At 33.3% G+C, this 27,723-nt stretch overlaps 1 protein-coding gene across 2 annotated transcripts in view; it reads left to right on the top strand.

Moving 5' to 3' along the window:
* The first annotated feature begins 1,658 nt into the window (after positions 1 to 1,658).
* LOC128997793 (fatty acid synthase-like) overlaps positions 1,659 to 27,723 on the top strand; it is a 51,466-nt gene continuing 25,401 nt past the window's right edge. Inside the window, exons 1-16 of one of the 2 annotated variants that reach the window (XM_054423502.1) lie at positions 1,659 to 1,739; positions 4,217 to 4,369; positions 7,252 to 7,404; positions 8,673 to 8,846; positions 11,689 to 11,895; positions 12,260 to 12,495; positions 14,575 to 14,805; positions 15,718 to 15,924; positions 18,172 to 18,306; positions 20,000 to 20,230; positions 22,504 to 22,699; positions 23,077 to 23,306; positions 23,657 to 23,818; positions 25,228 to 25,370; positions 26,506 to 26,656; positions 27,363 to 27,482. In XM_054423502.1, the coding sequence (XP_054279477.1) occupies positions 4,231 to 4,369; positions 7,252 to 7,404; positions 8,673 to 8,846; positions 11,689 to 11,895; positions 12,260 to 12,495; positions 14,575 to 14,805; positions 15,718 to 15,924; positions 18,172 to 18,306; positions 20,000 to 20,230; positions 22,504 to 22,699; positions 23,077 to 23,306; positions 23,657 to 23,818; positions 25,228 to 25,370; positions 26,506 to 26,656; positions 27,363 to 27,482 (2,715 nt within the window). In that variant the 5' untranslated portion in view covers positions 1,659 to 1,739; positions 4,217 to 4,230. The remainder of the gene's footprint in view (positions 1,740 to 4,216; positions 4,370 to 7,251; positions 7,405 to 8,672; positions 8,847 to 11,688; positions 11,896 to 12,259; positions 12,496 to 14,574; positions 14,806 to 15,717; positions 15,925 to 18,171; positions 18,307 to 19,999; positions 20,231 to 22,503; positions 22,700 to 23,076; positions 23,307 to 23,656; positions 23,819 to 25,227; positions 25,371 to 26,505; positions 26,657 to 27,362; positions 27,483 to 27,723) is intronic. The other variant, XM_054423503.1, reaches the window with a different exon arrangement.

Here is a 27,723-nt window from a genome sequence, read left to right as displayed (position 1 = left end):
GTAGTAGTAAGTTACGCTATCTTTGCTGAATTTTAGAGCGTGGGTTGTTCATGTTTGCTTTGATACATAAATTAATGCATTATTATTGTATTCTACGATTTTAGTGCTCCTGGGGAATCGCCGTTTAAGATTATGTCGAAGAAATAGAAAAACCAACTAATTAATACGCAGATTTGCTTAATATAAAATTCCATTATTTTACCTATTGGATCTTCCTCTCCAAGATATTTTCATTTAATACCTCATGAGAGGGACGGGATTTAATAACTAATGGGACGGTAGCAATAAAACTCTTTTCCCCCTATTATTTATCAAGCCCTATATATAGTTACAAATTATTATATTACCCTTATGGGCTGGGAGAATGTTAGAGAAAGAAGTTCATTAGTACAATTTCTCCCAGTGATCACGTTGGAAAAACTGAATTCAAGTGCTTAGTTAACGAAGGAATAAATTATCCAATGTGTGGCTGTTATTGAGCAATCGTTTGCTAGAGTAGATGGTAGAATGTCGGAAGCTAAGCTAGGCAAGTATAAAAAGGAATGACTCAAGCCTTGGAACAAATTTCGACGTAGGGATATTATCAATTGGAAATTAAATTTACAAATTTGTTTTCCATTGTATTAATACTGGGATTTTTTATTATTGATAATAAGTTGATAAATACACAGCGACAATGCTTTTTAAATGTTGCAATAAAAACATAAGAACGATCAAATTCAGTACTAAAAGAGTTAATGTTTTACCTATATAAAAATGTATTAAAATGTTTTTTGTCAATAATCATAAGCCTTCCAAAAATGTTTTCAAATGCCAGGTCTACTTTTGTACCTAAACAAATCATTTGCCTACTTTCAAACTTTGATGTTGCAATACATATCATATACGTGACACAGTATAACTTTTGTTTGATTATTTTAAATGCCTTTCAAAATAAAGGTCATTCATGTATGAATTTTAACACAAATTAATTTAAATTAAATTTATTTTTGCATAAAACATATCCAACTCAAACCATAACAATAGAACCACTATCATGATATTATTCGTTAATACGGAAGGCAAAAATGACGGACTGTGAAAAATGTTCTGAAAAAATATTGAGTCCATTACTATCAGTTGACATCTATAAACTGGGTAATCAACTGATAACGTAGTCTATGTTAAACATTGCCGATATAGTCTCCAATTTTTGTTTTATCCAATATTTATTCTCTATTTTTAACTGTGAATAAATAATCCATACATCAACAGAATATTAATCCTAATCGGAAAAGAGTTTTCGATATACTATAAATGTTATAAGACATTTATAGCCAAATAAGGAACCGGAAAAAATGCAAATGATTGAGCTATGGTTGATCTACAAGTCAGCTCAGTGTGAACAATTACTATTCTTAGATAATTTGCACAATACAATGGACAATGGAGATGCAGCCCTTTCATTGAAATGTGATCACTCTCAAGATCTAAGGGCTATGAACTTACAGCCAAACAAACTTTCCGTTATGAAAATTAGTGCTAATTAAGGCTCTTTTCTTTTTGACTCTTCTTTAGAAACAATGGCTTTGGGTCAAAGTCTCAGGGACACGATGAATAAATTCTGGAGTGAAAGTTTAGATTGATGCAAGCCTACCCCAAACTGGTCAGTGTTTGATCTAAGTTATATTGAGCACACGAGTTGCAGTTGGTTGTATAGTGTCAGTGATTTCACAGGAGGGCTTCAAGTTATCTTATAGGTAATTGAATCTGTCACGTTTACAACTAATTTTAAACCCCTAATATTATACCTAATCAACATAACTAATAGTTTTTCAATAATTATTTGTACATAAAGTACTTAACGCTAAAGTGACGTATTCTGGATCATTATACTAACAATCACAACATAACCATTTTATGGATTGAACAGTATTTGTAAATTATGATGTGAAGTTTTCACGATTGATTCTCTACGCTGTTAGAGTCAATCAATTCTTTTAAAACGAACCAGTAATTATTTTTTATCAAAAATTGCATGTTAGCTATTTTCAAGAAACAACTATAATGTACACTTTGTTTAGTGTAATAACATTTAGTAACATATACATGAAACAATTACCAACAATGTTTAAAAATTAATTCACATTATATATTTCTGCATGATACTAAAAGCAACAGTGATCCACACACCTTATCACTAGATTGCTCTTGTAGGTTTTATAATACCTGCATAAGAAATCTTGAATCTCAAAATCAGTGTAAAACTAACTCAACTTTAAGTAACATCACATAGGTAATAACCCAATGGCGATTGAAAAAGATTTCACATTCAGATACAAGTAGCTCCCAAACAAATTCCCATGTTGAAAAAGCTTAATTGCATCCGTCTTATTTTACACGACAGGTCTAATGGATGCGAGTTGAATGTACCCATAAACCAATGACGTTTTCACTTGTATTGTTAGTATTATCCGTAGCCCGGTGGTTCGGAGCCCAACATTTGAAAAATTTCTCTTACGAAGAAGAGATTTTTTATGTAAATACAGTATTTCATTGTGTTTTTTGACGTAGCTAATGCATTTTATGTTAATTTTGCTGAATAAACGACTTATGACTTAAAAATGAGAATTAATATAAATCAGAGATCACCTTAAAAAACTCATTTAAATAAAAAATAGTTGTACGTCGTATTTATTTGAAAGAGATAATGCTCATAATTTGCCCCACGTGCAAATAATTATCTGAGAATCCTTTAATGACTTTAATTCTTTAATTTTCGTTTTATGATAATTACAATTATCCTAAATATGTCAATCTAATTCACATTATTTGTATTTTTAGCACAGTTAAACTTAAACAACGTAGGAGTAAGTAAGGAAATTGGATCAAATTGTTTTAATTTTATAAAACTTTATATTTAAATGGACTTATGTTTTAAAAAACAATTGATTAATTCCTTCGTATTGAACACAGGCTATAAAGGATTTTTTACTTGAAAAGGTTTGACTGAACTATTTTCAGCCTATATTATCATGCATTATATATAAAAATACCCTGCAGCAAACCCCCTTGTAAAAGAATGAAAAAGTTGATTGGCTAGTGAATGAATGGTTTCCTAATAAATCGGTTGAAATAAATTGGTATGAAGTAGAGAAAAAGACTTTGTACTGGCCCATATTACTCATATTTATTGTATGATTCGTATGCTATGTAAAATTACAAACACCATGGAAAAAACAAAATGTTTTCCTATTTAATCTTATTAACGATGGTTTGATCCAGATAATTTGTATATTTTATATGATCTTTTGAAGTCTGTGGAGTTTGAATTGTTATTTATATACATTTAATAATTTTTATACTGTTTTAAACGATTTCCCGATAAGTCTAATCATGACCTCCTCTAATACAAGGTCGCGGCGAGGCAAAAGTGGCAACGCCGCAGTTGAAAGTACCGAAACACCTGATGCACTGTTATTGCCATACCAATAGGCCACCCGTGTGACGTTGCCACACACCAACCGAAACAGCTAATGCACTGCAATGTAGCCTCTATGCAATATTTATGTTTACTGTTATTGCCATACCAATAGGCCACCCGTGTGACGTTGCCACACACCAACCGAAACAGCTAATGCACTGCAATGTAGCCTCTATGCAATATTTATGTTTACTGTTATTGCAATACCAATAGGCCACCCGTGTGACGTTGCCACACACCAACCGAAACAGCTAATGCACTGCAATGTAGCCTCTATGCAATATTTATGTTTACTGTTATTGCCATACCAATAGGCCACCCGTGTGACGTTGCCACACACCAACCGAAACAGCTAATGCACTGCAATGTAGCCTCTATGCAATATTTATGTTTACTGTTATTGCCATACCAATAGGCCACCCGTGTGACGTTGCCACACACCAACCGAAACAGCTAATGCACTGCAATGTAGCCTCTATGCAATATTTATGTTTACTGTTATTGCAATACCAATAGGCCGGCCGTGCGACGTTGCCACACACCAACCAAAACAGCTGATGCACTGCAATGTAGCCTCTATGCAATATTTATGTATACTGTTATTGCCATACCAATAGGCCGGCCGTGTGACGTTGCCACACCAACTGAACGGCCTTGTATTAAAGGAGGCTATGGTATAATACTGAAACCTGAAACTACGGGGACTGTAGGTTTTATACAATTAGAGAGTTTTCACACTTATAAACTTTTCAGAGAAGTGATCGACAATGGGTATATACCCATACGAGGTCGTGATATCAGGAATATCTGGAAAGTTTCCGAACTGTCACAATGTTCAAGAGTTCAAGGAAAAACTATTCTCCAAAGAGTTCTTGTTGACACCAGATGACAAGAGGTGGAACCCAGGTAATATCTATATTTAACATTAATATATTCAACTAGGTTTGGTTCTTTAAGGAACTATATGGTCTTGGCTCAGATTCAACTCTTTCACTAGTAACTATAATAGAAACTAATGACATTAGTTATATAATATTAATATGATATGCAACTTGTTACAACAATAGATATAGCTCATTAGTTAAATAGGATACTAAAATGGCAAAGGTCCTAATCTTGACGATCGTATAGGGTAATGAAGGATATTTTCCGTAGTATGTATTTCGTTTATGGTATTTAGTAGGTCGTCTACAAATTTTGTAAAAATCGGGTGAATGAAGTAGGTCAATGATATACCTAAATGTTCATTTCTGTAATCAAAATTTGTTTTAAATATGACCAATGATTTATTTATTCATATAAATAAACCTAAATATATTTAAAATTCAATTGAATATCCATTATTTATTGAAGTTAAACCAAAAATGTTTGTTTACATGTTGTATAAAAACTTTAGTAAAGTATTTTTTATGTTACTAAGATTTGAAACAACACTCGTATTACTGACGACCCTTATGTTTTTTTTCACTTGACGTGTAGTAGGTGAAATATCCAGAGTAGTAAACATTCTTAGATACGTTTGGCCAAACTTTAGAACAGCAATGAACCGCATGTGGATTAAACAATGAGTTTAAAGAAGTAAAAAACCAAAATTATATTTGACTTTTTGTTTTTTAATTAGATTGAAGATTGAGATTTTTTTAATTTGATTTGATTATCTTTGCCGTGTTTAATTTGTCTTGGTGGCTTTCCTCTTTTATGTTAGGTACTGATTATCTAATCGAAAAATATTCCTATTTTAGACAGATTTTTTTCTTCCGAGAACAAAACTGAATGAAATCAAACAACAAAATTGAGTACTTTTATTAGTTCATTATATCATTTATTCTAATTTAAGACGACAGTGTAATATACTTGAAAGGATCACCCTATATTTTTAAACTATTAACAATTTTATTCAGATTCTAATAATATTCAAATTGCTGCGCTCAGCTCAAAGTAAACATATACCTCTATTCACACTCGATAACTATATATTTGTCAATGGAAGAGAAAAAATGTGATTGGGGCTTAGGATAATGAAACAAACAGTATAGTCTAAGATGTTGAGCTTGATCCATGCTCGAATTCGACCAAAGAAAATATATTTGACAATTCAAAATCCCTCGTATCGATTTTGAAAATCTAAAACATTATGTATCAATTGAACTTATGTTTATGTTATAAAATATTTAACAGGCTATTTAGTTGATAACTATTCCCTCTATATATATACGCCTTAACAACTTCAAGAACCTGGCAACAAAAGGTAAACAACATAACTTCATTTAGCTTAGGTTCATTCGATTTCAGCTGGTTTTAGAACCAATGCCTTGATCAATTATTCATCTGAAGAATCAACCTTGAACTTGACGATTTGGAGATTTGAATTGTTAATACCTGGGTGAAGCACATCGATGCATTGACCTAGCTGCCATTCTAGACTTTATAATCCCACGAGTTTTTGTGACGTTGGAATAAGTACATACATTATTTATCTTCTCGTGGACATTATCTTAAAGCAGTAGCGAGTATAGTAAAATAAGTAGAGCTGTTGAAATAAGTGGGAAAAGTAAAAAAATATATAGTATATCAACGATTATAACTTCTGGATAAAAATGAGTTTCCTTCATTCTATGGAAACAAATGATAGTGTAACATATATTTTAGCAACGTTATTACTAGACTAGAGAACAAAGTCGTCCATACATGTATTGAGCCCATAATAACCGTTTACTTGATTGGGTAAACACGCATAGTGTTTATTTGTTTTAAATTAGTTTTAGGGTCCGTATACAATCAAAAGAACGAACCCTTCATAGTTCAGACCCATCAGTATTAGTGAAGTGTTTGGAATTGACTTTTAATATTACAGTTTTAAAATAAACTAGTTTTAAATTTACCAAAAGAACAATTTTGCTGAAATTGCATTCTAATACTGGAAATGTATACTACATACTACCACTCGTTGGTGATTCTTTTCCAACACTATCAGCCTACGTAATAGTGACTATTAAGTGTAATAGTGAAAAACTTATACTATTAGTGATATACAACGCCAAAGGTAGAGAAAAATGTAAATACACACTAGGATGTATTTTATTTTAATAACTTTTTTAGAAAGTGTTATTCTGTAATGGTTACTGCCCCATAAAAGTTCTTAAAACAACGAATAAAATCGGATTTTCAAAAGACCGGCTCGAACAATTTTGATTAAGATTTAGTTTGTTATAGTCCTTACAACTTTTCATTTACAGCTGTCATAGTGCATGTAGTAAACTTGGATTTCGGTAAATTTGTAGGAGTCTTTTTGGGAATAATGTATTAAAATTAATTTTTAATGAGTTTCGGAACAACAGTCACTTCGGTGTGAACAACCTGTTATGATGATCAACATATTTTTGGTTCTAGTAACATTAAGAAATGTGAAATAAATGGTATTGGACGCTCGGTGTCGGCATTTTAGTTGTGAGAGCAGAGTGGAAGGTGGTGATAAAAAGTTAGACACAAATCTTATATTTTTTTAATGCCCGGTGTTGACAAGAAAGATGGGGATATTTGAATAATAACAATCAACACGGATCATATAATTACCTAGCAAAGCCTATCTTTACATTCTGTACATACCATATTGATTTTTTTGGAGAATGTTCCAAACAATTTCGCTAAGCAAGTGACTACCACGATACAAGTTTTAACATAAACCTAAACTTGTCCTTTATTGATTTGTTTACTCTGCATTACTGTACCAAATATGTATTTTGTAACAGTTTGTATCATGTTGATATTGAAGTGTAATGTTATTCCAGCCGAGCGTGATAAGCCATTTTTGACCGGCAAAGTTCCAGACGTCGAGAAGTTTGACATCGCATTCTTCGGCGTCCCGAAGAAACTGGGTCTCTCCTCGGACCCCGTTCTGGGTTTGTCAATGGAAGCTAGCACAGAGGCTATGATAGATGCAGGTAGCCTAGTTTACCCATTTAAAACGTGTCTCATTTTTGATATAGAGATTGTGTTTCATTCAAACTCTATAGTGACAAATATTTATCAATAACTATACTCAGCATATCTATTAAATATTTGTTTTCTAAAATATTTTTTACGATTATTTTTCTTTCGTTTTATTTTTACAATCACAAGAAAATCCAAGAAGCATTCTAATCAATGTATTTTTGTAAACATCGTACAAAAACAAAAGACATGCTGTATTATTTTCTTGTTCAATGATTTCTTTAATTTCTTCTACTATGCATAGTTAATAGAGAAGGAATTGTTTTCGTCAATATTTTCGAGTTTGAGTTTTGGGAGGGTATATCAGTTTTAGGTCCCCCTGAACCCACGAAGTGTGTGTGTGTGTTTGTAGATGTGTACAAAGTTACAGACCACACCTACGGCCCGATTTTGATGAAATTTGGTATGTAGGTACTAATCGATGGTGCGTCCAGGCGTTTTTTCCTTTATTGATGTTAAATTCTTTAATGGTTATTGCCCCATAAAAACCCATAAAATAACAAATATAATTGGATCTTCAAAAGGCTAGCTCGAACGATTTTGATTAACATTTAGTATGTTATAGACCTTTGAACTTTAAGTAACAAAAGTCTAACTCTCATTGCTGTACAAGTTACGGTCCAAAAACGATTGCAACTTTTGTGATTTTCCCTACCAAGGTCCTAGTTACTCGCCTCCCCTCACACGGGCTGTTGACAGGTAATATGAGAGAGTATGTGTCAGATTGCTGATAACGTTAATTTTTTGGAATTAGTATTGAACAATCATTGAAATTGAATCCCACTTTAGTCTATGAGATGTCACATTCTTAATGTTTCAATTTTTCTGATTCTGTTTTACTTGCAAACATTTTAACCAAATAGTTTATTTTTTTTAACAAACTTGATCAAAATATGTATACATTATACAACCACCTTTCATTAATCTTATGGGACATATATAGTTTACAACCATAGTATTAATACACGTTTAAACAAAACTATAGGAGCGACTAGTTCATATGTAACAATGTTTGAAGATAGCTTAATCACAAAAATTTTCCATTAAAAAGCGTAGGGTCGATTTTAAAGAATGATGGAAAGTGGCATTGATTTAAGAAGGAATCAAATACCTAGAGGTGCCTATAAAATAATGTTACAGAACATTATCACTCTATATTATATGAAACCAACCTATTTTATTGTGCGTATTTTTTATAATGCAACTAAAATGTTTTCAGGAGTCAATCCATGCGCTATGAAGGGAAGAAACATATCTGTCATTGTCGCTTCAACTACTACTGATGCCGAGGTCCTCAGATATTTCGATGGATCTTTTCTTGATGGCCAAGCGATGCAGGGGCTGGCCAGGACAATGTTCGCCAACCGCCTGTCTTACGTTTATAACTTTACAGGTGAATTTAAATATTTCAATTGCATACAATATTTTTCCTACGGTTGCCTATACAAATAGGGGTAATACTAATTCCAAAACGTAAAATATATAAATCCTGCATTTGTTACCATCCCGCACCTGTTTGACTTTACCGCTGTCACAAGATTCGACTTAAAAGAAAAAGATTAAAGCTCGTGCCTTGCAAGGTTATATCCATGAAAAAGGTTGGTATGTTAGGTTAGGTTGGTAGGTCTGACCGTTTCATTGTCATTGCCGTCCGACGGTTAGGTTATAACGTATAGGGTCCAACTGCTATTGTAGGGGTAGCTTATAAATTAATTTAACCTACAGCAGTGTTTTTAACTAGCCGTTCAATTAAGTTCAGTCCTTAAAATTGAAAAGACTCACTTAACAGCATTGTTTACTTACATAACAGCATAGTTTTTTACTTAACAACACGGGTAACAGACCCGTTCACCGTGAGGCTCAAAGATTGAGAGAAAATAAGTAAAATTGCAATGCTTCAAACTTCACTAATCAGTTGTTTACCAATTTAATTGTTAACGATTGTTGTAATTAGTGATTGGTACGACGAGTCGTTGCATGACTGGCAGTGGCAATGAGAGGTTATAAACGAAAAAATAACCTTTCTTAGAAGTTAAGTAGTGATAATTAGTAATTAAAATAACGGTCGTAGGTAAAGTAGTGTACGCAACTCGCGTAAATAGTCTTAACGACACTCGTAGAAGTTTTTAAGATACTCGCCAAGGATCATACCTTAAATTTCTACTCGTGTGGTTAACACTATCTTTACGCAATCGTTGCGTAAACTACTATAATCGTTGACAAAATAAGCTTCAAGTGGTTTTAAGAGTTGGTTATGGTTTTAGTCGAATAGGTGAAAATTATGATGATAGAGAAATCTGTTATTGTAATATAACGAAAGAGTTTACAGAAATAAATAAGTATATTTTGTAAAACGTATTATCTGATACATCCAAGCAAAAATACTTACGTGTTTTAAAGTAAAGTATTAAACTAGTACTAAGTATTGAATAAGTCTTCAGTTGGTTTTTCTTGCTCCGTTAAGTATGGTAAATAAATAACAGAACATGAATTGTTACACTTAACAATAAATATGACATGTGAAAAGAGCTTTTCAACTTTTGTGAAAAATGGAAATAGGTCGTAGCCTGGAAAACTTTAAGGTATTTTTTAGAAAAAGACAAGAAGTAAGAAAACAAATTGTGGTATAGAGGGGCTGTATACAGGTATTAAATTAATACAAATACGTAGGTATTACGTTTACATAAATACTTATTTATTTGTTTTACATATCAACGGACAAACTCTATTTTTACATTCATGCAACAAAACCAGATGAAAAAAAAAACATTTATAACAATAATATAGCATTAGCTCTGTCCTTAGTGAAAATCGTGAAAATACATGCATTTAGATATACAGAATGTACATAATAATTCAAGTGTAAATAAATAGCATATACAAATAACATAAATAATAAATAGATAGTGAAATATAAAAAAAAATACAAATAGACTATATTTACAAAACAACAGCCTTGCCAAGAAAATCCCTGCATTTAGATATAATAGTGTAGTTTGATCTAAAATTTAAGATGTAATGGCAGGGTACATAGAATATAGAATAAAATTAAATTTTCGTATGTAGGCCTATTTTTAAATTGGTAATTTGGTCCCCCCACACTGGATACCACTGCTACATTGATTTTCTTTAAAACTCGGTTTCACCAATAATACTATTGGGTTAACTGTTCAGACAGAGTATTACCTCACTCTAACATCAAACGATACCTCAATGACCTTGACCTTGATTGGCCTTGAATTCAGTCACAGACCTGCATTGTGCCAATCTTCTTTAATCGTCATTTCCTGGATGGAGAAAGCTAGAACGGAAATTATAGAATCGCATTACAAAATCTTTGATGACCTGAAATGTTTCCAAAAGTTCACTTTGCAAATTACTATAATCTGATTTCAGAAATTGTTTCAACCTTTTCTTTTTCATGTTGTATGGGAAAATTGGAACAATCGTTGTAGGCCTACTCATTTATGGTTCTTGAGTTATCATTATTCTCGAGTTCAACAATATGTTATTAACTCACTATTTACATGATATACTACAGCCAGTGGGACGTCATCTACACGATGAAATGGGTTGACGTAGGCATCATGGAAATTAAATGTCAATTTAGTAGTTTTAGTGAATTTCCCATTTAGGGATTACGCTTTTATCATTTCTTGGTAAGACCTGGACCCGGGATGTATTTAATTTAAGTTACTTAATAAAATACTGACACTAATGCCATTTCTTTTGTGGAAAATGGGAAAATGGTCTTAGTGTCAAACCTGGTCAGTATTTTATACTTAAAATGGTACTCAGTTTATTAATGTCGACACTTACTTATACTGATATTTGTACAAATATTTGTATAAAATATGGCTTGTTGTGCTTATATAGGACGGTAATACGAGTAAAAGGTATCCGATTTTATTTATGTATAAATAAACTTTTATTCAAATGAGTTCATCGCAAACCGACACCATGGGAAGTAGAAGTAGGTTTATGGGATGAAAATTGGGTTTCTTATTCCCCGCCCCCCCCCCCCCCACTTCAAATTATAAAATGTTGCAATTTCTCTCCAACCTATTTAGTAGAGCTCAACCAAAGATATTCGGTCATTTTCTGTATCACGAAAGGTCAAGAAAACAATGTTTTTATAACTTGACACAATGACTTCTTAAACATTTTAGTTTGGTTGGGTATTTTAAGTTTGTGAAGAGTCAAGTGCAGTTTGGATGATTAAGTTGTGGTTTCAGGTCCTAGCTACAACGTCGACTCGACGTGGGTTTCTGCGGTCCAGGGACTTGAGAAAGCGGCTGCCATCGTAGGTCAAGGGCATGTGGAAGCGGCTATAGTGACCTGTGTAAACCTCACCTTCCACAACAGCATCGATAGAGAATTCATGGACATCGACCCGGAGCTCCTGTCGGAATCGGAGAGATGTTCGCCATTCGATGCCAAAGGTAATAATCAAGTCTCACACACTTGGCGTAATATACACTGAAAGAGAGCTGAGTTTGAGAAAATATAGGATAATCGAGAGAACGTGACATGAATTTGAAATGAGAAGAATTTAGTAAATTATAATTTTATTCCTCTTTTATAGATACGGTCCTTAATTTAAGTAACATTGAAATACCTGTATATAAAGTTAATTCATAATGTTGAGATTATAGCACAACGGATTGAGTTATTTAATTATAAAGTTAATTTGTTGCAGAAATAAATGGTTTGGCTTTCTCAAAGAATTCTACGTTATGGTGCTGGTGTACACACACACGTTGCAATTTACATCCATTAATTAACATTATTAATCGTCTTTTCCAGCTGATGGATTTCTCAGAAGTGAAGGAATCGTGTCTTTTTTCATACAAAGGACCCAAGACGCCAAGAGAAATTACTGTACTGTTCTCAACACTCAGACACGATGTCTCAATGGGCATCCTAGCAGTTACACGTCCATCAACCCTTCTTTAGAACATTTCTTTAACGATTTTTACACTAAGAGCGAGATTAATCCGAAAGATGTGTCCTACGTTGAAACATTCGGATTTTGTAATAAGGTATGGGATTAGCTTAAAATATATAATATCATATAATTTATAAATATATTTACAATTTTCCTTAAATGAATGAGTCAACACGAATATGGTTTGGTATGGCTTAGCTGATGTAACTCTTATTAAAATAACTAGAAATTCAACATGACATAAATTTCTGTGGTACTTATTTCAATCATTTTTCCAAAGATATATATAATCGTGCCATTTATATATCAAAAAGGTAACAGGTTAAACATAGTCTTTTCATATCATATGATTTAAGTAATAACAGAATACATTTTTAAGAATAAAGAATCAAGAGCTGATTCCAGTTGAAATCCAAATTCGTTCCAGTGAAACGAATTTATCGTAGACACAAAATACAATGTTTTGACAGTCGTCATAAATTAACAAAAAAAACTATACAACAATTTCAACCAATAATATTTCAAAGGATTAACGAATAATACATTAGTAAACATTTTAGATCCAAAACCAAAACATAAATAAACATTTAAATGGTACAGGTATAGCGATTCAATTTTAAATCAGTTGCCACAATTCCTTGCATATATGAAACAAGCTTGGTTGACATTACAGGGTGTCCCCAAACTATCTACCGTCATTTTAATGCTTTATATATGGACCAAATACAATCTAAATTATCATGTTTAAAGTTTCCAAAACTTAAAAGTTACCCGTATAGCCGTCATTTGTTTTAAGAAAGCTATTTTTAATTTGATAATGGCTTTTTGTAGTTAATTGTTTCATAGATGAAGAACACAAAGACGTACTTTGTAGTTTTTAAATGGCGGCCATTAAAACTTATGAACTGAAATAACATCAAACAAAACAAAACTGATTTGAATAAAATTCAAATTCAAATTCAAATTCGTTTATTCAGCTAAAATTAACAAAAAATGTCTTGCATTAGCTAAGTCAGAAAAAAAGTACAACTCAAGGCTTACAAATAATATTTACAAATATGCTTACCATCTATTTACAAAAACTAATTGAGCTTATCATTCTTTATTACAGGTTGAAAAAAACTCCTTCACACTGTAACATGAGAAGCTAATTAGATCATTTTTTTAACGTTTCCTAAACTTTGAATGGTTTGATTCCAACTTCAGGGACTGGGATAGGTTATTGTGTAGTTTGATACCGTTGTAGAGTGTATGCTTTCTGAAAAAGGAGGTTTTATATTTCGGAATAGGTAAATCATGTGTATTTCGCAAGGTGTATAGACAGGCTGAAGATTTATCTGAGACTAAAAATAAAGAAAAATTTTGTTTGACAAAAGTTAATGTTTGCAGGATATATAAACTGGGGAAAGTTAAAATGTTATATTTCTTGAAGTAATATCTGCAAGATTGGCGCTTGGGCAGTGAAAAAATAGTTCGCACTGCCCATCTTTTGGAGTTTGAATAGAAACTTGGTGTTTCTACTCTCATGACCCCAAATTGGTACAGCATACGCTAAGTGGGGGTAGATGAGGCCATAATATGCAGAAATCAAGACTTTGTAGTTTGTTGTGTGTTTCAAGCTGCGCAACACAAATATTCCTGAGCTTATCTTTCCTGAAATGCTTTCTATATGGCTCTTGAAACTGAGACCTTTGTCTAGGGTCAATCCCAAGAACTTAACTCTGTCAGTTGGGTGAACCACTGTTTCATCTACGAAAAGGCTAAAACTCTTGTGGTGTTTGTTAGTTATGGAAAAGTGTATGAGTTGGGGTTTTTCAGGGTTTATGGTTAACAAGTTGTCATCAAACCATTGGAATCAAACAATGGTCATCAAACAAAACTACTTTGGTAATGTTTTATTTAGACAATTTTATAACAATTCTAACGATACAAAATTAAAAGAAATTGTAAAAATAATTTATAAAATAATCTGTATCAAACCACTAGGTCCATTGGGTTGGTTTCTACCATCACTGCTAGTAACGCTACCGCTCAGTCCGACTAGCCAAAATAAATTCCTTTGTATAAAAAGTAACGTTTTACATTTTGTAACCTATTTTACTAGTCAATAGTATGATTTCATATACCACTTACCGTTCTGAGAAATTAAATATTGTTTCCATTAAATTATCAGGATCGGGACGCCGATGAGCTCAATGCAGTTGAAAAGGTGTTTTGTGAGAAGCGGAATTCCTCGTTGTTGATTGGGTGTGGAACTGGAAACTACGGAAATACTGAGACATCGTCAAGTTTTGTTTCATTGACAAAAGCCATCTTTGCGCTCGAAGAAGGGTTGATCCCTCCTACCCTTAACTACAACACTCCCAACCCTGTTGTGCCAGGACTAGTTAACGGTAAACTAAAGGTAAGTGTTTGACAATTTGTCTTAATAAACTTGGTTCTTTCTTGTTCATGAAAATAAATTAGCTTGTATTACTATCATGAATAGTTATTTACAACATTATTCTGTCATTTGAGTTTGGTGAAACATAATTTTGTAAATATGTGCACCAGCCGTGGTCCTAAGAAGTTGAGTATTTAAGTGCAACTGTTGAATATACTCCACAAGAGCTGGGGACGTTCCTCCAGCTGTTGGAAAGTGTATTTCAAAACTGTTGTTTCCAGACAGTTGCTGTTCAGCGCGTTCAGCTGTTCATAAGCCTGAAATGATGTTAAAACACTTATCTTTTTACACTGTTGTAAAATCAGATCCATTGCAATGGTAGTATAAGTAAAAAATGCAAGTTATTTTTAATTTTTTAATTTCGCCACTAAAACCCCTCTTTATTCTTCGTTATCATTAGATGTTAATAGTATATTTATTTTATCCACACATCAACAACATTCCATTGATTAGGTTTGACCAAATTATAATTAGATCAGAATACCTTTCACCAAAAACAAGAACAATGGAAGGTCGTTGTGGGGTCTTATGTAAATCACTAAGAATTTTGCATTTCAAGAGTATTTAACAGTGTCTCTGCCACCTAATCTTAATAATGCTTGCTGCGGAAAATTCTTTTCATTTGTTGCATTGTATGTACTATAACAAAATAATTTAATATTGTAAAAACTGGTGCACTTTTAATTTTCTAATGTACATCACTGACAAAAATATACAAGTCTGTTTGTTTTTACGTTTTTGAACGTTTGTTTTTTTCAGTTAATTTAATAACACGTACGATGCTGATCAAGAAGTTAATCATTGACATGGTATTTTTGCACCCATAATGTCACTCTACGATAAGATTTAGATGTTGTTAATTTATAATTTCAGCCAGTTACAGAATCTACCAAACTCACAGGTGACCTAGTGGCGGTGAACACTTTGAACTACTCAGGGAACGCAGCCCATACACTTCTGAGGCGAAATGGCAAAGCAAAAAAGTCTCATTTTGCCAAAAACCTCTCCAAAGATGACTTGCCAAGGCTATGTATACTACAAGCTAGAAATGAAGAGGGGGCCAGCTTTGTAGCAAAAAAGGTAAAAAGCCCATTTACTTTGACCCTAATTGAAATAAGATTTGCAATCAAATAGGCTTTACTATTTTTAGATTGCGAACTTAAGATTTTTTAGCCCTAAATAGCCCCTTTTTATCCTAAATAGTGTGTGTATATTGCAAGCGTAGGTTTTTTCAGAGCCGGTTTTCCTTATTTTTTAACAAGTCTATTATAGTTGAATTATTAAATACTGGAATTACACCTGGAATCTTAATCTTAGTTCAAAACCTTTTTTGCATATATCTAACGATTTAATTTTAAATCATTCTCCGACAATACATACTATTTAAGCTTTAGAAAACACAATGTTTAACATAATGTTTAACATAATGCAGTAAGTCTGTTTAGTAAGTCTGTTTATTCACAATTAATTTATTCACAGTCTTATTCACAATTAATTCCCAATACCACTATTATCTACGACATAACTTTGTAGCAACATATCAGCTGATTGAGAATGAAGTAAAGAAAACAGAGATGCCAAATTATGAGCTAGTTATGTCCTAAAACAATGTCTCTTGGTACTTGTATTTTGTGTTGCGTTAAAAAAAGCACCCTGTAGATATACAGGGTTGGGCAAATGTGTGGATACCCCTAGTTAACTTTTTAACGCGTTGCAATAGGAAAGCCTAACTCGACACATATTTACAACATAAGAAATTGCACTTTTTCATCAAAGTTACAACTTTGCCCCAGCCCCCAAAATGGGGTATTTTGGGGGCAGCCCCAAATTTTCAAACGTAAACACCTATCATGTGACCCCTCATTTTAAAGGGTTTATTAAGAGAAATTGAATGGCGCAAACCAGAGGTCAATATCGCACGCCTAATCAAAATGACAGCCATTTTAATTTAACATGAGCAATCATGATAAAGTCTGGACACCCCCAGTTAACTTTATAACGTGTGGCAGTGGGAAAACCAAACTCGGCACATGTTTACAAAATTGAAAAATGCACTTTTTCATTAAAGTTAGAACTTGTACCCGGCCCCCAAAATGGGGTATTTTGGGGGCAGCCCCAAATTTTTAAAAGTAAACACCTATCATGTGACCCCTCATTTTAAATGGTCTCTCAAGACAAATTAAATGGCGCAAACTAGAGGTCAATATTGCTCCCCTAATCAAAATGGCAGTCATTTTGGAATATCCGCTATTAATTTTTTAACAGGTTATAGCAGGAAAACTAAACTCAGCATACCTTTATGAAAAAAGAGAATTCACCTTTTGGTCAGTATTAAAATGTTTAATTTTAAAGTTAACCGGGGGTGTCTAGACTTTATCATGATTGCTCATCTTAAATAATTAAAATGGCTGCCATTTTGATTAGGGGTGGGATATTGACCTCTGGTTTGCGCCATTCAATTTCCCTTGATAAACCCTTTAAAATGATGGGTCACATGATAGGTGTTTACATTTGAACATTTGGGGCTTCCCTCTAAATACCCCATTTTGGGAGCTGGGGCAAAGTTGTAACTTTGATGAAAAAGTGCAATTTCTTATGTAGTAAATATGTGCCGAGTTTGGTTTTCCTATTGCAACGCGTTAAAAAGTTAACTAGGGGTATCCACACATTTGCCCAACCCTGTAGATAAGGGAAGTTTGGTCTTTACATATTGTTTAACAATGGCTGCAAACACTGTAAAGGTGTATACAGAGTGTCCCACGTAAGGTGTCTCAAATTGTTTACGGAAAAACGGCTTAACGTACAAGGATAAAATAAAAATATTTCCCACTAAATTGACCCCAAGGATTAACTTCAAAATATTTTATTTTTAATTAAAATTAAATTAGTTTTTTATTAAAAATATGAATTTTCAAACGTAAACATATGTCATGTTATACATCATTTTAAAGGTATTTAGTAGACAAGCATTTTGGTGAAAACAGAAATCAATTATCTTTTATCCTTTCAAAATGGCGGCAGTTTTTTTTCGGGAAAAATTATTTTTTTTTAATACTCTGTGTTTCTTATACCAATGCAAATGCCCATTTTTTTATTTTCAAATAGCAACATATGTCAAGTGGCACATCATTTTATAGGTATTTCAATTTTTAACAACTTTGTAATCTACACTTACTTCGTATCTCTTTTAGTTTTTACAAATAATAACAAAAAACCTAATTTCCCTATATCAAATTCATGTTATTTGGGTTTAACACTAATGGCACCATTCATTTAGTGTATCATTTAATGTTATAATCATTTTAGTAGTATATTGTTGTTTTTCAGATATCTAACACACCTTATGACGCAGAGTTTGTGTCTTTGGTTAACAATGTATTCAAAACACACATTCCCCATTACTTATGGCGGGGATTCTCAGTTGTCCCTGGTGCTGATGGCCAACCTCCCTCGGAGATAAAGGTAAAGAAATAGTAACTTTAGACACGATTTCACACTCATGTTAGTAATTACTAAACAGTAAAACTTAAACTTTAAACAACTACTGGATACAATTGAACTTAAAACCTGGCAAATCTGTAAAAGCCATATGATGTAAGCCAATAAGTAGCCTGTGATATAAATTTTATGGCTTTTAAAGTATCTTTTAATATAACCCTGTTAAGGTAGTTTTACTGAACCAAAATTCATTATTGTATATGACCATCATTAGTGGCATCATAAGCGGATTTCAATCACTTGCTCCGGCACTTCACAATTTATTACCGGAAAGTATCCAATCATCATTTATGTTTAGACAAATTAAAAAGTGTTTAAAGTAAGAGTTTATAAGGTAAATTATGTTGAGAGCATAGAAAACTATAATTAATTGTTGTGTAGTTATTTCGTGTATATTAGGCAGTGCATCAGGTTCGGTGTAATATATAAGGCACTAACTTAACTGGCAGATTAAATTATCGATTTTAATCTATTTTTCCCCCTTTTATGTGGAAATTTGATGTGCGTGAATCACATTTATATCATACAGTAATATACGTTTGTTACTGCAAGTTTTTATTAATCCAATCACGATACTGTAGCAATACTAAACAATGGATTACTTTGGTTGAAGTAAAATCTAAAATATTTAAGGCTGAATGTAAATATAACCTTTATTCTAGTTAGATTAGCCACTTATGTATTAATACTACCATAACTGCTTGTTAAAAGTCGTTCTAGTTTGGAGAATGACGGTACAATTCGCTATAACATCCCTAAAAGTTTTATAATTTACAATTGTTCGATTTGTTGTTCAAAGGTTTATTGCGGTCATTTTTCATCACGATGGTAAAAAACAATACACAACGTTTCGGGATCTGGAATCTGATCCCGTCCTCAGGTGAAAAAAACTTAACTAACACATTACAACTAACAATACACAAACGCCCAACCTAAGTTGGAATACACTACAGAAGGTAGCAGTAAAAAAATGCACTGTATTTATTTATTCTCAACAGCAAACACCATTTTACAAACAATACATTATACAATTCAATACATTAGCAAGCAAGCAATAACAAAAGTAATTCTAAGGTAGCATATTCGAGCAAAACAAACAGAGAAGAAATAAAAATTAGAAGGATGGAGCAAAACTCGGGAACATGAGCGATAAAAAAAATTCAAAATTAACAAGAGAATAAGAAAAAAACCTACAACAGGTGATAAGTAACAAGAATAAACTACTTGAGAGAGAGAAAAAAAATATAACAAATGTGACCCCCTGTATAACTGTCGAGTCATGATACAACATGCAAATAATAACCAAACACTAAACACTATTGTCTATAAAAGGTGTAGTGTAAACAGCCCACACAATGGAACACTAATCACACAGTTCGCAATGACTCCGCCAATGAGACTGAAGCAACATGGCCGACCAATCGCAAACACGGAGGCAACAAAAATGGCGTCCGGTCCCTGGAAAAGTAAAACCAACAAAATGGCGGATGGTTGTGTATTGTTTTTTTACCATCGTGATGGAAAATGTCCGCAATAAACCTTTGAACAAAATTAACTCACCATCTCCAACAATGAAATTTCAAACAAAAAATTTCCAGATTTGGCTGTGTGTAACGTGTTTAAAATGTAAGTTATTTTGGAATATTGACCTTTACAGGAACTGGAACCAGTTAAGCGACCAGTTTGGTTCGTCTTCTCAGGGATGGGCTCACAGTGGGCGGGGATGGGTCGAGACCTCTTACACATCCCCGAGTTCGCAAAGGCAATAGACAAATGTGACCAATGCCTCCGACCCATGGGAGTGGACATCAAACATTTATTGACTGAAAAGGACCCTTCGTTGTTCGATAACATACTCAACAGTTTTGTGGGCATCACAGCTGTTCAGGTTGGTTTTCGAGCTTAATACACGTCTACAGATTTCTTACTGTATTGGCTGTATACCACCTCCACGACAAACCTGCAGACTAAGCGAATTTCAATTTGTCTGATTGGGTTTTCAATAAAATATTTCCTGTACTTATGTTTGCTTCAGGGAATAGAGTGTGTTTTTAAGAAACGTTAATAGCTTAGTGTTGATATAAGAATTTGGAAAATATTAAAAAATATATACTGTATATCATTAAGCAAGCAAAGTAATTGTAGTAACCCTATATCACCAAATACAAATTCCCAGATAAAACCTTATTTTTACAGTTGTTGTTTCTACTATTCATGCTGGTTCGCCTTCTTGTTAAAATAAACTTAGGTTTACACATTTGTACCAAATTTTATGAACACCAGATCAATTTTACTCGAGTCATCGTGCTAACGGATACACACATACACAAACATATTTATGAGCTGAACCGTTGATGTTTTAGCCTCTGGGGACCTCAAAATGTAAAAGTAAACCGGTCCAGGGTCTATGTCTTACCATGAGACCTACGGCAATAGCATATTCCCTATTTAGGAAATTTGCTAAAATTGAACTTGATGACAAACTCAAGTTACCTCCTTCTATCGATGTTAAAAAATGTATTGTCATTGTAATAATACTAAACTAGACAATATAAATTAATGAATAGTTAACGAGAAAGATCGTGAATTAGTAGTTCACGCAACGATCGCGTAAAGTTAGTTTTAACGACACGAGCAGAACATTTCTTCTACGAGTGTCGTTAAGACTAATTACGTGAGTTGCGTACACCACTTTACCTACGACAGGTTTTTTATACTATAATCACTACTCAAAACTTCTAAGAGAGGTTATTCATTCGTTTATAGCCTCTCATTGCCACAGACAGAGCCGATGAGAGGCTATAAACGACTCTTTGTACTATAATCACTAATTGCACCAATCGTTAACAATTAAATTGGTTAACAGCTGATTAGTTGACGTTCGAATCATAACAATTTCTTCTTCTTTTCTCTAAATCCTTGAACCTTACTGGTCCGTTACCCGTGTTGTTATGTAAAACTATGCTGTTATGTAAGTAAACAATGCTGTTATGTGTAACTTTTCAATTATAAGAACTAAACTGAAACGGCTACTTTAAAAACTATCGTAGGTAATAGTCATTAAGTCATAAATGTATTAATCAATAACTTTTAAGTCACTTTTCAAATTCAAATATGAAAAATTTAAGTCGTTAAGGTTTAAATATAAACCTTAGAAAATGTAAGAGCCTTACATTTTTAGCTGTAAACTGTAAATCATTCCACAAGTTTTCTACAAAAATTACAATTTGTTGGCCTCCTAGTTCAACTTAATTCGCTATAAGTTAAATTGTCTAATTTAACTTAATTCAAAATTTAAATCGTTGGTGTTGTTAGCAGCTGTTGGGTGAATTAAACTGTTCACAAAGTGTTTTCGATCAGTTGCACTGACTACGGGAAAATTTATCCTATGGCCTATATTAATTATTGATATGGATTGTAAGAGAACTTTTTGTCCAGTAAAAAGGTCGTTTGAATATTAAACCTTAAACAGAGACTCAAACTTTATATTAGTGACTCATTACATCATTACATTTAGTAACTCCAAGGGAGTACTAACTTTATATTACGTTTACCATGTTCTGCTAAAATAGTTGATCTACAAAAAACTAACAGCGTATTCTATTGAAGCTATAACAATGATATTTATAAATATAAACCAAATAATTTTTACCACCATTATTGAGAAGTAAATTTTGGTAAGTTAGACGTTCTAACTAGTAAAACAATTAAAGAACTACAAAGAAAATTTCTAATCCCGCAGTTAACTAGATACGTAATCTGCAATCACTCTGATGTTAGACAAAATATTTTGAGATGGTAAATAACTCTTCGGCGGCTGTTTAAAATTAACGAAATTGACATTGCTCTTATGGCGGGCAAATCCAAGATGGTCGTTAGCTTCCTTGGACGTCCTTGGAGAACAATTCAAAATTACAAAGAACATTTCTAATTCCACATTATACTAGATATTTAAATTATAATAACTTTGGTGTTAGGGAAATACTTTTGGACGATAAATAACTCTTCAGCAGCTGATTGAAATTATCCAAGATGATCGCTAGCATCCAAGGACTCTAATTAAAAATGCAATCACAAGCGTACCACTTATTTGTGAACCAACCCCCTCCATTTAAATAAAGCTTAGTACTTTACGGCATTAACCAACTTTGTTTGCTAAAGATTGGTCTGGTGAACATCTTGCGGGCTCTGGGAGTGTCACCTGATGGAATGATTGGCCATTCTGCGGGAGAGACTTGTTGTGCTTATGCTGATGACTGCCTTACGTTAGAGGAGGCCATCATGGCATCTTACTACAGAGGGAAGGCCACGCTGGATGTTCAAAGCACTCAAGTTAAAGGGATGATGGCTGCCATAGGTTAGAAAACAAATATTTCAATCACGACTAATACACGAAAATAGTTTTAGTTATACCTAGAGGGGAGCGAGCTGGTGTAGTGGTTAGAGCGTGGGACTTCGGTCCCTGAGGTCCCGGGCTCAAATCCCGCCAAATCACCAATGAGTTTTATCTAAGTGATAATGCCGCAACCCCTAGGTCTAGCCTGAAGTAATGTGAAAAACGATTCCAGGCCCGTGCCTAGTGTAAAAAAAGTAAAAAGGTGGCAAAAATAATTTCTTAGTTACTCAGATCCCTTTGAATTTACATCATGTTTACCCAGCATAGTCTTTGGGGATCTTAACACATTCAAATGTTGTGAATATCTTAGCATAATTACAAATCGTATATTATTACAGGGATAGGATACGAGGATATAAAAGACAGGGTACCCCCCACCATAGACGTGGCATGTCACAATTCCTCCGATAGTTGCACCATATCTGGTCCAGAAGATGATATTATGAAGTATGTGGAAGAGTTGAAATGTCAGGGAGTGTTTGCAAAGGCGGTCGACGTTTCTGGAATCGCGTATCACTCCAGATACATCAGACCCATCGCTCCAAGACTGTTCGACTATTTAACAAAGGTACATATGTTATAATATACCGACTAATGTTTGTAACAATCACTCTTACTTTGCATGTGGTGGAGTTCTTGGTCCTGTTGAAAAATTCTCCATGGACTATCAGGGGTCTAGATGTAGAGTGGTCACTGAAGAAGCCTGCTTCCTCCTTTATCTAGGTATCATAATGGCATATTTAGTTCAACTGACTGCATTATTTACACAGCGTGGCTTACATTAAAATTGAATTTGTATGTAATGGAGTATATGTTATTTTTGTCAAATATACTATTAGCCTTTGAATAAAAAAAAAATATAAACTAACAATTTACATAAGTTTAAAGTGGATACTGACAGCGTATTGTACATTCAAGGCGATCAAATCTCCGAAGCCCAGGTCCAGCAAATGGATCTGCACTTCAGCCTCCGAGTCCTTGTGGGATCATGAAGATGTGAAGTTGTGCTCTGCGAAGTACTTCACTAACAATTTGATCAACCCCGTCTACTTTGAAGAGGGTTGTAAATTTATACCTAAGGTAAATGTCATAGAATACTCTAGAAATTAATTTAATGGCGTAGAAATATTTCGTTTAAAAACGATATAAATAAAATTGATAAAACGCTATTTGAAAGGCTCGATTGTAAAGGAAACCATTGATGGGTCGTAGAAAATATTTGAACACAAAGATAAGGGTGAACTGTAATGTTGGTAAACACTTTGACTACAACTAGACATTCCATCTCCATGTTAAATGTGTAGCCAGATTTTGAATCAAAATCGTCGTAGTTCATTTGAGCTACCGACAGCGCTGATCTAAATTATTAAATTCTGTAGAATACGGAACAAATTGGCTTTTTAACTTGGTTTGGTTTGGCTTGGTAACTTTTTTACCAAGCCAAACTTAGGAAATGACTTATGGTGAGCTATAGCAACTTTATGACGCATGAACTAGGTCAGCAACAAACAACAAGTTATAAAATACAGTTTTAGACACTGGCGCATTCTGTAACTGGCTCACACAACTACGTTCTTTTTTAGTAAAAAAATTGTGACAGCTGGTCCATATAGATGGGATGTCTACTTCAGTACCCAATAGTCAATGGTAAACATCACTCTACACCCTAACAAATAACAAACTAAACTATTTTATAATATATTTGAAATTGCATGCTAGTATTACCTCACTGTCTGTAAAATATTCACGTTTAATTCACGGCTGTCTCCACTATATTGAATTAACAATTTATGTAATCTAGTACCATGAGCTCTCAGCATCTGATTTCAGAATAAGTTTTTAAATGTTAACTGTAATTATTTCATATATACATGTTTCCCAAGCTAAATAAGAATATTATTTATTTCCAAAATTAAATTCAGAGATTATAATCTTGACTTAGTAACAAATGTACAAATGAAAAAATCCCCACAAAGACTTTTCATCTGTGTGTGGGGAGAGTCTTCTTTGTTGCTCACCGCTTCACGGCCAAAATGACACAATACACAAGTAATTAAAATAAAAAAGAAATTTTTAAAACATTTTGTTTACCTTAACTTTGATTAAAATAGCACTAAATGAACATGAACAATCACTATAGAATGAGTAGAACAGCTCTAAACAACTGATGAAAAACTATTATTACATAGAAAAGAATGAAAAAATAAATACAAACAACTAAGCATACTTTGATGAGGGTGCCAGTACTGAATTGCCGTACTTAAAGAGATTTCATCTTCTTGTATACATCTGAAGTATTATGATTATAAGTTCTACATATTTTTGTGTTAATCATAATATTTACTGTATAGTAGACCTATGACTGGTGTAAAACACCTAAATTTATTGTGTGGCTTAGTTCATAAAACAAACAAAAATAGATGAATCCTTAGTGTATTAGGCTAAAAATAAATTTCTTATAAAAGATATCTCGACAATTGTTTTTACAGAACGCCGTCATCATAGAGATAGCGCCTCATGGGCTTTTGCAAGCCATTCTCCGTAGATCTATCAGCCCAGACTGTATCAACATCCCCCTCACTAGTAGAACCGCTGGTTCCAACCTCTATTACTTCCTCTCCGCAGTTGGGAAGTAAGTGAATATACAGTTAGAATGGACACACACGTTTCCGATTTAAATGAACATCAGTAAATGTTCAGAAACGCCAGATTTCTCACGTTGGAACTAAATTGATTGTCATTTAACATGAAATTCTTTTCAGACTGTTCAACCGGAAAGAATGTTTTTTTCTAGCACATAAGTCTCAATTTGTAAATTAGGACCTAATCACATTTAAATTCTAGATGTATTTTTCGTAGCCTATGAAGTATGTCAAACATTGTCAAAAACGTTCGCTTATGCGTTTACATCTTGTAAGACTGCCGCCGGCTGTAAAGTGCGCGCTGTAATTAGATTGTTAAGTGCTAAAGGTGTAAAAGCTATTGCATATCATCGACAGATTAGTGGAATGTATGGGGAGAACATTATGAGTGATGGAATGGTACGCAAGTAGGTAAGGGCATTTTAAGACGGCCCCACCAACGTTCATGATGAGCAACGCACTGGGTACGGGGACAGTAATGACGCCGCCCAGTGCGTTGCTCATCATGAACGTTGGTTGGGTCGTATTTAAATGCCCTTATCCACTTGCGTACCATTATGGCACTCAAAATGTTCTCGCTATACACTTCACTAATCTGTCGATGATTTTCAATGGCGTTCACACCTTTAGCACTTAAAAATCTAATTACAGCGTGCAGTTCACAGTCGGCGGCAGTCTCAATTGGCGGCACCATTTTGAATGCTCGAAACCGGATGTAAACACGGCCGATTGTTCTCGAATTTCGGGCTAGGTCTTACCAATAGATGCCCATACACAGCGCAAATATCGAAAATGCCAATCGCAGTGCTGGAACGGAGAAATTTAAAAACGGTACTTAAACATGCCTCGTATTTTGAAATATTGTATTACAAAGCAAAGAAATTATAAACAAAACGTAAGAAATGTTGTAAAGGGAAGTAGGTGTAAAAAACAACAAAAACACTAATCTTAGAATTATTTATAGATTGTTAATTCATATTGGAGAACGATAAATAGCATGTTTTGGTCAAGTTGCCTTATTCTTATTAAATGTTGCATGGTGAACTGTGTTACAAAAAACGGTTTGGTTTAAAATGATCTTTCCAACTGTTACTTACTTGAGGCTAATCTAGGTATGCATACCAGGTTGTATCTGAACAGCGTAGATATCGACGCCAACGCTATATTTCCTGCTGTAGAATATCCTGTCTCAAGAGGTACTCCTATCCTAAGTACACTAGTGACTTGGGATCATGAAGAATCTAGGAAGTTGGACTTCCATGCTGAAATCCAAAGGGTGCGGGACCTTTCTTTAAATTATTTTAACAACTAGGATAACTGTTATAATTGTCAAACATGTACATTTGTCCATCTTTTGATGATTAAATGTACAATCTAGGTGGGATGCATATAGAACACATCAAGTTAAAAATGAATGTTAATGAAAGTTTGATGCTTAATTATTAATGTTTGTCAAAGAAAAATGATTTTGACTGGTCGAGTTCACTCCAAATTAAAAAATTAACGGCTACCTTTTATGCATTTTCACTTGAAATAAATTATGTATAATATTATATTTAATCTGTAAGTTGTATCCACAACATTTAATTAAGTATGGTTAAGAGAGAACAATTGATTAAGTGTGTTTATCAATTAACCTATTAACAAAGTATCAAATAACAAACCGTCTACTGGTAATCAACTAATAATCAAAACACGAAACGAACAAAATTATATGTGTTAAATTATTTGCAACCAGTGTTACTGCTCAAAGTACATACTTTAATTGTTCTTGAAGTTTAATGAATATACATAAAAAATATGCATAACTATGTAAAAAGAAAGGACCTATATGAAGATGACAGTAGGTTTTATATCGTCTCATTTTATAACGTGCCTATGTTCAATCTTAAATGTTGTTTTTGACTATCTTAAATTTATTTTTTAAATTTATGTGTTACCTAAATTATTGAGTTTGTAAGAAACATGTGTGTTTTTTTTAGGCAGTTCAAACTAATACATTTGAAATGAGTATATCATTGAGTAGTGAGACAGCGGAGTTCAAATACTGGCGTGAGCATTGTTTGGATGGCAATGTTGTTCTACCTCTCATGCAGCTGTTGGTTGGTATTTGAAACTAAATTAGTTCTGCATTAAGAGATTTAACGATTTGATACAAAATTAGTTATCACATTAATACATTTAAACAATTTCATAATGCTGCTATTCTAAACTACTATTCTAACTTAGAGTATAATGACGCTCTGTTAATCATATGAATTAAATATTGATCCAGATTTTGTTTTTAGTGTTCAGTACACACGAAGGATTTTGAGTTAGAATGGCAAATTTCAAACCACTCCA

Source organism: Macrosteles quadrilineatus, unplaced genomic scaffold (assembly GCF_028750875.1).
Source record: "Macrosteles quadrilineatus isolate MER2022 unplaced genomic scaffold, UCM_ALF_1.0 Scaffold_7__1_contigs__length_78375512, whole genome shotgun sequence".
NCBI classification, from domain to species: Eukaryota; Metazoa; Arthropoda; class Insecta; order Hemiptera; family Cicadellidae; genus Macrosteles; species Macrosteles quadrilineatus.
This window is presented reverse-complemented; position numbering and strand designations above follow the sequence as displayed.